The 12,393-nt window shown below is 43.8% G+C and overlaps 2 protein-coding genes across 2 annotated transcripts in view; one reads left to right on the top strand and one right to left on the bottom strand.

Annotated features, from left to right (window-relative positions):
* Positions 1-12,393, top strand: part of MYO1E (myosin IE) — a 198,898-nt gene that overhangs the window by 145,064 nt on the left and 41,441 nt on the right. Inside the window, 1 exon segment of the mRNA XM_025472640.3 lies at positions 8,659-8,757. Coding sequence (XP_025328425.1) covers positions 8,659-8,757 — 99 coding nt within the window.
* On the bottom strand, positions 64-7,344 carry LOC112675844 (proteasome subunit alpha type-1-like). The gene has a single exon (XM_049104051.1). The coding sequence runs from the start codon at positions 5,760-5,762 to the stop codon at positions 4,836-4,838; it is 927 nt and encodes a 308-aa protein (XP_048960008.1). The 5' UTR covers positions 5,763-7,344; the 3' UTR covers positions 64-4,835.

The raw sequence follows: 12,393 nt of genomic DNA, 5'->3' as shown, positions 1-12,393 counted from the left end.
TTGTTTTCAGATGTGTTTCACATCCTTGTGTCTTAACTTTTTCATGATGAATGAGGCCTTTTTTTTTTTTCCCCTCCTTGTCTTTTCCTAAAATGTTAGCAGTTCCATTCAATTCAGAATTAGCAATTTATAATGTTGATCTTGGCTAGTCTAGGGACAGATTTGGGGGGGAACCTTAATACTGCAGAATCAGGGTGGTTTTAAAATTAGTTTGGGGCAGCCCCGGTGGCGCAGTGGTTTGGCACCGCCTGCAGCCTGGGGTGTGATCCTGGAGACCCGGATCGAGTCCCACGTCGGGCTCCCTGCATGGAGCCTGCTTCTCCCTCTGCCTGTGTCTCTGCCTCTCTCTCTGTGTCTATGAATGAATAAATAAAATCTTTAAAAAAAAATAGTCTTTAAAAAATAAAATAAAATAAAATAAAATTAGTTTGATATATAACAATACTAATACTAATACTAATAATAATAAAATAAAATTAGTTTGAGCTCCTGTGTAGACATTCTTAGTACACTTAGCTCCTCATTGGTACCCACAGGATGTGGCGTAGCATACTCAGCTCGGGGTTAAGAGTGCAGGTCTAAAGAGCTGGATAAAAAGCAATCTGTCCTTTATGGTGGCTCTTAGGGATACTGGGGGCATGCTCTAGGTTCAGTACGTGCCCATGGGGGCTGTGTTTATGAGCAGAGTGATGACTTCCTTTGGGAGGGAACAAGGCACCGGGAGACATGTGGCATGTGGGGTTCAGCAAATCCCTCTTGTTTCTGACTCCAGAAAAATCCTGTGTCACTATTCCTCCTACACTGGCATTTAGGGGCATGGCCTCTGCAGGATGGAATGGGGTGTTGAGTAGGAAAATGTTAAGGATGGCAAGAGAATATAATTTTATCTAACTAGGGGTCCAGATGTACATTCCTAAGAGGCCTGACCCCACCGTCCATGGGCACACAGGAAACAGGGCTGAGGCAAGGCGTTAGGGTGATTGGACCAGAAGGAGGAGCCCACCATTGCCACCAGACAGTCGGATCCCTGGACAGGAGCATATAAAACTACTATCTTTTTTCTTTTCTCTCTTGGAGAAAAGTAGATAGACTTAGGTAACGGCGCCTGGGTGGCTCAGTTGGTTAAGTAAACAAATGCCTTCAGCTCAAGTCATGATCTCAGGGTTCTGGGATGGGGCCCTACATTGGGCTCCATGCTCAGTGGGGAGTCTGCTTCTCCCTTTCCTTCTGCCTGTTGCTCCCCCTGCTTGTGCTCTCTTTCTCTCGCTAACTCTCAAATAAATAAATTTTTTTTTTAAAGATAGACGTAGGTATCAAGCAACTTACCAAGGTTAAGCTCCATAATGGCCAGACCAGAAGGGAAAGCCGTGGCTGCCAGTCACCCCCCTGCCCCTACCCAAGAGACATGTATAGGTCCATTCCATCCTGCCAGCAAGATCCTTCCTAACCATGGTGGGCAGATGAGACTTGATCGGTTACCAGAGGTAAAAGATGAGTGGTGAGAAAAGTGCCCAGGTGCCAGCATTCACTGTCTGCCAGTCCTTGTTTGTGTTTTCCTACGTCATGTGCAGCCTAAGTCTGTTTCTCACCCGGTGATGCTGTGGGATGCAGCACCTTTCCGTTTTGTCAGTCTACAACATTCAGAGTAATCTCATCCATAGATACATGCTCCTCAAACGTCGTTTCCGTTCAATGGTTGACCGTGACTCCCCTTAAACATTCTTAGGTAATGATACCAAGGCTCCAATGAGGGACCCACTCCCCCTAGCTGTTCAGTCCAGCTTGGGATGTCTCTTGTATTATTAGCAGGCTCTATAGTCTTTCTCTTAATTGGTTTGACCCTAATCCAACATCTCTAATTTGCCCTAAGAATTTTCCTCAGGACTTTTCTGTTTGACAGCTCTTATGTTAGTTCCTGGCAGTCATCACGTTTCCCTGCTATCTTTTCTCCCACTGCAGGTTCTCTGAAGGAACTAGATGTGGAATCTGATCATTCCCCTGGATGTCCTTAATTTGCCTTCTGCTTTTCTTTTTCTTTCTTTCTTTTTTTTTTATAAAGAATTGTTTACTTATTTTGGAGAGAGAGCGAGCACAAGCAGAAAGGGGGTGCAGAGGAAGAGGGAGAGGCAGAGAAGCAGATTCCCTGCTGAGCACAAAGACTGATGTGGGGCTTGATCCCAGGATCCTGAGATCATGACCTGAGCTGAAATCAAGAGTTCAGCACTTAACTGACTGAGCCACCCAGGAGCTCCCACCTTCTGCTTTTCTGAAATGGGTCACTCAGAATTTCTTCTTTGAGACTGAGAGAATACCAGCATTATCACCTCTTTCCACCTGAAGATAGAAATGTCTATTTATTTATGTATGTATTTTTTTGCCTTCCTACACTAGTTCTCAAGCTTGTGGATGCACTAGAGTATCCCTTAAAGGGCTTGTTAAAACTGATTCAGTGGGTCTGTGTGGGGCCCAGGAATGTGCATTTTTAAAAGATTTATTTACTGGAGAGAGAGTGAGTGGGACGAGGGGCAGAGGGACAAGCAAACTCCCCGCTGAGTGTGGAACCCAAGGCAGGGCTCAATTGCAGGACTCTGAGATTGTGACCTGAGCCGAAACCAAGCCTCAGACACTTAGCTGACTGAGCCACCCACGTGTGCTAGGAATGTGCATTTTTAAGAAACTCCTAGGCGATGCTAGTGCTGATGGTCTGGGCCTCATACTTTGAGAACAGCTGATCTAGAGCAAAGGGCTGGCCTGGGACTTGGAAGAACTGTATTGTGGTGCCGGCCTGGCAGTAAGTGGTTTGAGTGAGACACTTCATCTCCTCCGTCCTCAATTTCATCCTCATTAAACTAAGAGGCTCAATTCAGAATGGGATCTCCTTCAGGCTGATAGAATGTCTCTCCCAGACCTGGGTGAGCTGTAAGCCTGCCATGCGTGTCTCCATGTCACTCCCACACCCACAGGTCCACAGGTATGCACACCACATTACATCTCCTGCTCATATACACACACGGTGGAAGGGTGGTGAGATAGGCAACCTCAGAAACAGATTACAGCATCTTGGAAGCAGAGGTAGTGCTACAAGGCTTTAGCTCACCCTTCCCCTTACTTCCAATCCCATCGGGCTTCCCTTCCCCGGCCCTTTCCAATAAACGTCCTCTTAAATGAGAACATCTCTCTCCCCCTACAAATGCAATGCCTCCTCAGCACTCTCTCCCTTACCCTGTATAGATTGCTCTGCTCAAAGTCCCTCTAAGACAGAAATTTGTCAATAGCTACTGGTCAAACACTTCCCAGCCCTGAGGCTACCTTCTCATAAAATCCAAGCTGATTCATTGAAATATCAAAAACTGGAGAAATTAAGACAGGGATACATTTATTCAGTAAATCCCCATAGAATCCCCCCCCCCCCCCCAGTGGTGTTTTCCTTTTTTAAAAAAATTACACTAACTTATTTGAATTGCAGTAAGGAACTTCATACTGGACATTCGTGTAAACAGGTGTTAAGAAGTCTAAGGTATTTGTTGGTCAAGTGTGGATTTATAGTCCGCAGAGGATTGCTTCCTGGGATGCGCCCCTCCCCCCCACCCTGGGTCAGGTTTATTGTGTAACAGATGGTTTCACTTCTTCTGCGTGTGGAGAGTTAGGGGCTGTGAAAGGGCACTGTGCTTCATTGGCAGGGATTACACGGTCAATTGAAGTTCTCGGTGGACGGGGTTACTCATTCCACAAGTTTATGGGGTGTGGTTTATTTTTCTTTTCCTGTTGAAAATGTGTTTTTGTTTGGCTTTGGCAAAGCTGCCTGCCCTGGGTTCTGAATTGCTGCTCTAGCAGAGTTCTCAGGCCTTGACCTACTTGCACTAATGGCCCAGAAAAGTCTTGAAGAAGACTTGGCCCGAGGGAAGAAAGGGCACAACTGAGGGACCCACTGGGCATTACTAGTGGGGCTGATGTTTACTGAGTAGGGGACACCACTCCAAGGATAAGCAAAAATCAACTTGGATCTTTTGATTACATAAAATGCTAAACAGCACATAATTTGCTAAACCAATCGTCCTGTAGAAGAAAATTTCTGTAAGAAAATTTCCTGGTTATGGAAGTTAATAGTGAATGAAAGTGTTTTAACGTGATGATGTTCTTTCCTGTGGGGTTTATGGAAATGGAGCGGCGTTTCTACTTGAATCAGTAGGTGATGCATTCCCTGCCTCAAAAGCTGGGGATAACACCAGTATTTATGAAAAATTCTTAAAATGAGCAAACAACCTGCGGTGCATGGGTGGCTCAATTGGTTAAGTTCCCAACCCTTGGTTTCAGCACTGGGCCTGGGATGGAGCCCACATCAGGCTCTGTGCTCAGCAGGGAGTCTGCTTAAGATTCTATCCGTCTCCCTCTGCCCCCCTCCCGCTGCTCGTGTGCTTTTTCTCTCTCTCTGTCTCTCTCCTTATCTCTCAAGTAAATAAATAATATCTTTTTAAAAAATGACCAAAAACATCTACTTGACACCCTCATGTGTATTTTCCTTAGTAGAGAGAAGGCCAGTGGTAAGTTTTGGATTTGGAGGATAGGAGAAAGGAAAATTATTTTCCTAAATCCCAACTTCTACTCCTTTAGTTAACCAGATATGTGCCATGAATCAAGTGTGGATGTTGAGTATTATTTTCTTTTTTTTTTTTTTCCACAAGCAGGTGAAACAGTTTTATTTCAGTTGTCTTTAAAACCACAAAGACACTATGTTCTTCATATAAAAACATTAGTACAGATAACTCTACTGTCTAGAAAATGATTATATAGACCCTCTCAAAGAAAAATGCACACCATTATATGGTTCAGGCAAGTTACTTGGGAAAAACACATCTGGACTGATTCCTAAAACATATCATAAGACTACACTGCGTCTTTTGGTTCCAAGTATAGATTATTGTCATCAGTAAGGGTTCCTGCATTTGATAATACACATATAGACTGGTTTGTGACTTAATGCTCCCCATTGGGTCATCAGCCTTTTCTGGTTCATCAGCAGGTTGAGCAGGCTGTGCCTTTCTCTGTGGTCTTTCTTCAAGACTTTCCAGGAATGGAGATATATCATCATCATCATAAATCGCAAACTCCAAGTCTTTACCAACAATTCCAATGGAAACATTCTTTGTAGTTAGGTCCTGTTCTGTAGGAAGTGTTTCTCGTAAGGCACACAGACCATATTTAACCAGTTCATTCAAATTGCACTCCATAAACCCAGACATCTGTCTCTCCAAATAAGTACGAGCTGATTGAGAACGTGCTCCAATGGACATGGTTCTACAGTCAAAATAGTTGGCAGATGGACAGGTTTGGAAAATGTGAGGGCCCATGTCATCGTGGCCAGCAGTACACAGTCCAACACCATATGGTCTCCGGCCATATCGTTGTTTTGGTATCTGAGTCTTGCTTCCAATTAGAGATACAAGACGAGACACAGGAAGAGGTCTGTCAAATACAAATCTGGAATCCAAACACTCCTGGCGCATAAAATTACATAACAGTCTAGCATCAGCAGTACGTCCCGCAATTGAGATACCAATATGGTTATCAACATGGAGAATTTTCTTCCGATGAGCTGAAGCTCTGACTGCTCTCTTCAATGCAACCAGCACTGCATGGATTTTTGATTTCAGACCAACTGTGGCTGAACCTTGTTTGACAGCTTCCATTGCATATTCAGTTTGATGAATCCTGCCCTGAGGGCTCCAAACAGTGACATCATTGTCATAGTGGTTGCAAAACATGGTTCCGGCTTGGGTCTGGCTGTGGCCTCTTGCAGAGGTGCAGAATCAGGAGCGCGGCCAAAACTCCCGATGCATGCCATCCAAGCGCTCCGAGGATTACTTTCTATAAAGGTTTTTTTTTAAAGTTATTATCTCCAAGGAGTTGACATTTCTGGATACTGGTTCAAGTTAAGACCATCTGACTTGAGACTTTTCTTGTACGCCCCTCCCTGTGTAACGTCATCCTTCCCAGGGCAGTCCACCAGTCCTTCCCAGTCTGATGGGTCCTCCAAAGCCCTCTCCACCTGCAGTGCCTCACCCCTTCTTCCAGCTCAGTGTTCCACCTGCTTCTCTCCCACTGCCCCGGAGCCACAGCTTTTCCCACCTTTGTGCCTTCCGCTGCCACTGCGCCCCTGCCCGTCCCTCCCCTGTACCTGGCAAATTCAACTCCTTCCAGGCCCAGGCATGTGTCACCATCTGAAATTCCCCTCACTGTGAAAAATCCATTTCTTTCTCTAGTTTCCTGTCCTGGTTTACTTACTGTGCCTGTGAATATAGTACCACTAACGGCAGCTTTATGTCATGCATGCCAGGAGCCCGCTCAGTGCTTTACGTGCAATGTACCCAGCTAGGAAGAAAGAACTAACGTCATTGCCCTCCCTTTCCACTTCTGGAAAGTGGCAGAGCCAGGCCCATACCAGAAACCCAACCCCAGATCCTGGCTGTGAACCACTAGACCTGCAAGGTCTTCGGCGGGAGCCATACCGTCCTTTCCTGCTGCCCAAGCACCTTGCACAGCGCTGGTGTGCAATGGCCCGTAGCAGGTGTCAGCGCGTGCAGTGTGGTGTTGGAAGTGTGGCTTTCCAAGAGCCTGGCTGGAGAGACAGGCGTCAGGCAACTAAATGACGTTGGAAGGAGGCTGCTAGTTAGCTCTCCTGGGCAGCAGGTCACGAGGGGAGCCCCCAGTGCAGTGGACCCACAGTGTACCCCAGTGGGGAGAAGGCCAGCTGCCTCCCTGCCACAGCACAGTTCTGACATCATGTCATCACAAGAGAGAAGAAGTGTACTTTTTATTTCTCATTTCCCTCAAATACTGTGTTTCCAAGCATCCGTATTCAACCATCCTGCATAATGTAAGCAAAGACCCCATTGACCTCCCCAGGGGACAGTCGGAGGCCAGTGCCCAGGATCTGCCTCTCAGCTTTCCCAACACTTTGCTTCTCAGGAAGGGCTGAGGCATTTTCGCAGTTCACGTGTCTGTGCCACCCCAGACCTACCAGGCCTCCTAAACTAGACTCCCCAAGGGGCAGGAGCCAGAGGCATTTTCTCTGTTAATAAAATCCTATGTGAGAACACAAGCTAGTAGGACCAGCATCCATTTTCCAAAACCTACTGACAGTTGTTTACCGTCATAAAAACCAACCCAAACTGGGGCACCTGGGTGGCTGAGTCAGCTAAGCATCTGCCTTTGGCTCAGGTCATGACCCCAGCATCCCATCCTCAAGCCCCTGGGATGGCTCCCTACTCAGCAGGAACCCTGCTTCTTCCTCACATCCCCAGCTCTGCTCCTTCTCACTATCTCTGTTGTTGTCTCGGTCTCTTTCTCAAATAAGTAAAATCTTAAAAAATAATAATAAAACCAAAACTATAATTTAGGTATGCTATTAAGGCATTTCACTTTTTTTAAGACTTTACTATTTATTCCTGAGAAAGACAAAGAGGCAGAGACACAGGCAGAGGGAGAAGCAGGCTCCCCGTGGGGAGCCCGATGTGGGACTCGATCCCAGGACCCCGGGATCATGCCCTGAGCCACAGGCTGACACTCAACCACTGAGCAACCCGGGTGCTCCTATTAGAACATTTTAAATTTAGGTATTGAAATTAATCATTTTATATGCCCTTTTTTATGCTGTATTTGAAAAGCTTAGTTGTGTAATCTCCTTAGGTCTAGAGTCGCTATTAAATTAAGGTTGAGTACAAAAATAGCTATAGTGTAATTCCAAGGTTAAAAGTTCTTTCCGAAAAAAAAAAAAAAAAAAAAAGTTCTTTCCGGGATCCCTGGGTGGCGCAGCGGTTTGGCGCCTGCCTTTGGCCCAGGGCGCAATCCTGGAGACCCGGGATCGAATCCCACGTCGGGCTCCCTGCATGGAGCCTGCTTCTGCCTGTGTCTCTGCCTCTCTCTCTCTCTCTCTGTGACTATCATAAATAAATAAAAATTAAAAAAAAAAATAAAAGTTCTTTCCTTTAGTCTTTTAAAAAACTGATACTTTTGTTCATAATCTCAATGATGGGCCTATGGCTTTCTGTTTTACTATTTTTTTTGTTTGTTTTTGTTTTGTTTTTGTTTGTTGGTTTTACTATTTTTTTAGATAGATATATAAAGTCTTCTGTAATTGCTGGATTCCACAACAAAATATTTTTTTAATTAATATTATATAACCTGAGGGTCAGCTCAGACTCTGAACACTCTATAGTTTATTTGTTCTTTAGACAGGGAGGAGGGAAGGGCAGAGGGAGAGGGAGAGAATATCAAGTGCCAGGCTCCACACCCAGCAAGGAGCCCCATACAGGGCTTAATCTCACAACCCTGAGATCATGACCCAAGCCAAAATCAAGAGCCAGATGCTTAACCAAGACTGAGGCACCCAGGCGCCCCTATAGTCTTTATAAATGTGTGTGTGTGTGTGTGTGTGTGTAAATTCAACTGAGTACATTTAAAGATTGGATTGGCTTTATTCAGTGATTCATGAATTGGGCAGCATCCCACCTAGTCTATTTGCATAAGATGACACTCCTAAAATATAGTCTTCTTAATGTGTCCTACTGCTTACAACCGGGGGTTTGAGGAGATAGTGGCTAAGAGAACAAGGCACAGGAAGTATCCAATAATATCCTGGCTCTATTTTCTCATTTATAGGGTGAAGCATCAAGTAGAGTACCTGGGTCTGAAAGAAAACATCCGAGTGAGAAGAGCTGGTTACGCTTATCGGCGCATTTTCCAAAAATTCCTGCAGAGGTAAGAAACTGGTGACTCTGGACTCTTTTTTGGCTTTAAAAGGGTTTATTGACATATACCTCACTTACCGTAGCATTCATTTCTTTCAAGTATACAATTCATCGGCTTTTCATATATTCATAGAGTTGTGCATCCATCACCACAGCTAGTTTGAGAACATTTTCATCACGCCGAAAGGAAACCCCACCTCCCTAGTCACCAAACCCCAATTCTTCCCCCGCCTTCCTCCCTAGGACACTTCTTTCTGTTTCTATAGAAAGAATTTCAAAATATTGCCTTATTCTGGGCATTGCGTAGAAATAGAATCACATGATATGTGTCCTTTGTGTCTGGTTTCTTTCAGTTAGCATAATGTTTTTATGGGTCATCCAGGCTGTAGTGTGTGTATCCGCACTTCATTCCTAATCCTTCCTGGTACTACGTATTTGCACTGATACTGCAATGTATTACATTTTACTTGTTCGTCCATCAGCTGGCTGATAGGCATCAGTTGTTTCCACTTTTTGGCTATTTTGAATAACAAAGAATGCTGCTGTCAACATTCACATACACATTTTTGTATAGGCATAGTTTTTATTTCTCTTGGGTGCTTACCTAAAAATAGAATTACTGGGTCTGATGGTTACTGTTTAGCCTTTTTGATGAATTGCAAGATTGGTTTCCAGAGTGACTCTACCATTTTATGCCCCTACCAGCAGCATTTGAAGGTTCCAGTATATCTGTGTCCTTGCCAACACTTGCTAGTATCTGACTTTGATTACACCCATCCTAGTGGGAGTGAAGTGGTATTTTGTGGTTTTGATTTCATTTCTCTAATGGGAAATGATGTTAAGCATATTTCATGAGCTTATTGACCATTAGAGAAATGTCTGTTCAGCTCCTTTCCCCATTTTTAAATCGAGCTATTTTTCCTTTTTTATTAAGTTGTAACAGAATTCTTTTTACCCTTGTTTATTGTAGAATAAGTCAGTAGCCACAGTATTTGGTCTGCTTAGTATAACACATAAGTTCAGGAAATCATGGTAATTGTGACACAGGAAGGTTTAACTGACCAAATTAATAGTATGAAGATGATTTAAGGAAAATATTTAGCCTACTTAAGAAAATAAGCTTAAAATATTTTACCTCAAAATTTTTGTATAGCCCATGTATAAACTTAAACTGATTTTCACATTTCCATTAAAGTATATTTGGCAAGACCTGTACTTAAATTTCTCTTATTTTGTCTTTTTGAAAAGGATAAAATTTAATCCTTCAAATAGTACAGTTTTCACTTCTTTTAACAATTCTAAGTTAATAGGGTCCCACTATATTTTCTATGTCTATTTACTTTCCATCAAGAGAGAAGGAAGACATATTTAGCATATTAATCAGATAATAATTATGTCTTTCTGCTATAGATATAGGAATAGGATGTAAGAGTTTTTTTTAATTCAAATTTCATATAACAAAGAGGTAGCAGGCTGAAGAAGAGCTTCATTATGGTTTTTGAAATACAGTAATTCTAATGAGCTAGTGTTTCATTTAAGACTGTTCTTATTTCTTGTGTCCTGAGATTGGAATGGCCAGCCTACCAGTTACCAGTGTGGGTTGTCATATGTGGAAGGTCACTGATGTGGAAGGTCCAGAGAGGCTTAACAAATGAGTGGATCATTCTATACAATAAAGCCCCATGGACTCTGTCTCCACACAGTCAAGATCCCTGATAATTTGGAAGACAGTCTAGATTAGGTATAAAGTCTACTCTCATGGCTCTCTGAATTGATTAAAGGGGCCACTCCGTGTATAGTGGAAGCAGAACTGTACCGAAAGAGGTAGTTAGGAAGTTGAGAAAATAAATCTGTCAAGTTCTTGCATGACTATAGCAGCAAACATTTGCTGATGAACAACCGAGATGTTAATTATGAAAGACTTCACTCTCCTTTAAACAGATCGATAACACGAGCTAGAATGGGACTTCTCAACCTCAGCTATTGACATTTGGGGCCGGATGAGTCTTTGTCGCGGGGCCATCTTGTGCATGGTGGGATGCTTAGCAGTCTCCTTGGGCTCTACCTACAAGCCTCTATCCCTCCTGAGTCATGACAACCAAAAGTGTATCCAGACATTGCTTAATGTCCCCTGCCCAGGAGGGAGCGGGAGGAGTCAAAGCCAGTTGAGAACTACGGCTTAATCATTAATGTTTTTGTAAAACTGCATGTTTGAAAAATACCCTTTTTTAATTAAGAGAAAAAAATTAAATTCAGAAAACAGTGAATGAAAGGTGTTCCCTCGGTCTTTCCCTAATTCAGAAAGGCCTGCCCTCAACAATTCCAAAGCATTCATAATTTTATCCTCCTTCAATATTTTTTCCTGTATTTGAAAACTTTAAAGTGCACAGCCTCTCCAGTTGACATTACAATTGAAAACTGATCAGGGCAGCCCGGGTGGCTCAGCGGTTTAGCACCGCCTTCAGCCCAGGGCGTGATCCTGGAGACCCAGGATCGAATCCCACATCAGGCTCCCTGCGTGGGGCCTGCTTCTCCCTCTGCCTGTGTCTCTGCCTCTCTCTCTCTCTTTCTGTGTCTCTCATGAATAAATAAATAAAAACTCTAAAAAAAAAAAAAAGTTGAAAACTGATCAGATATTTTTTTAAAATTTAAACTCGGCTTTTTTTTTGTGGGTGTTTTGTTTGTTGTTTGGGTTTTGGAGAAACCAGTTCTGAAAGACCTCCTTCCTTCCAAATTATTTACAAACAGGCAAGCCATTGCGCACCGCCGCCCCCCCCCCCCCCCCCCCGACCCGGTTGGCTCAGTCAGTTAAGCATCCGACTCTTGCTTGATCTCAGCTCAGGTCATGATCTCAGGGTCATGAATTCAGACCCTGCACTGGGTTTGAAAAAGACTAGCCATCAAACTTGACTTCCAGAAGCAATGCTGAGAACCTCCTCACTGGGGAGAGCAGGCAATCCTGGTTCCCCTGGCAGGAACATCTGAGCCACCCTGAGCAGGTTGTGTTACATGTTTGCAGGAGCTCCGTAGTTGAGCTGTGAAGTGACCTTGTTGGTTATAATATCTGGACCTCTGTTGAGGGTCATCCTGACCACACGCACGGGACTTTCTTCAGTGCCTGACACAGAGGAAACATGTAGTGAATCTCTGTTAGTTAGCCCTTTATGTTGAGGGGCTTTCACTGAAGTGATTCTATCCTTGGATGTCTCCCCTCTAGCCCCCCTGCTGTGTGTGCTTTTCCTTTCAGAAGAGACAAATGGGCAGTCCTGTCTTAGAGCAGGCTCTTGTGATGTCATATCTCTTTTGGTTTGAGAATGCTAGGAGAGTAATAAAAATAAAGCTTGGAAGAAAATTTTTCAATAAAAAGTACTCAGAAATGGCTAGAAGGCCATCTATGTCCATGGGCCAGGAATATTTCTCCAGAGACAATGCTGTTTTCTGCAAGATGTGTGAGTCTGAGACCCTGATCTTATCCCATAATCCTCTGTGAGTACTTGAACCATGTCATACCTCTATTCCTCATGGCTGAGAAAAAAGGCTTTGTTTATAAAGTTGCTTTCTAGATATCTGTACAAAGCCTGCAGAGTAAGAAAGTACCTACCCTGAAGGAAAAGGATGTATTCATACCCACCATGACTGGTGTGCA

Source organism: Canis lupus, chromosome 30 (assembly GCF_003254725.2).
Source record: "Canis lupus dingo isolate Sandy chromosome 30, ASM325472v2, whole genome shotgun sequence".
NCBI lineage: Eukaryota > Metazoa > Chordata > Mammalia > Carnivora > Canidae > Canis > Canis lupus.
This window is presented reverse-complemented; position numbering and strand designations above follow the sequence as displayed.

Bases quoted from the DNA above. Each gene is read 5' to 3' on its own strand.
- LOC112675844 (XM_049104051.1), bottom strand. From the start codon at position 5,762: ATGTTTTGCAACCACTATGACAATGATGTCACTGTTTGGAGCCCTCAG.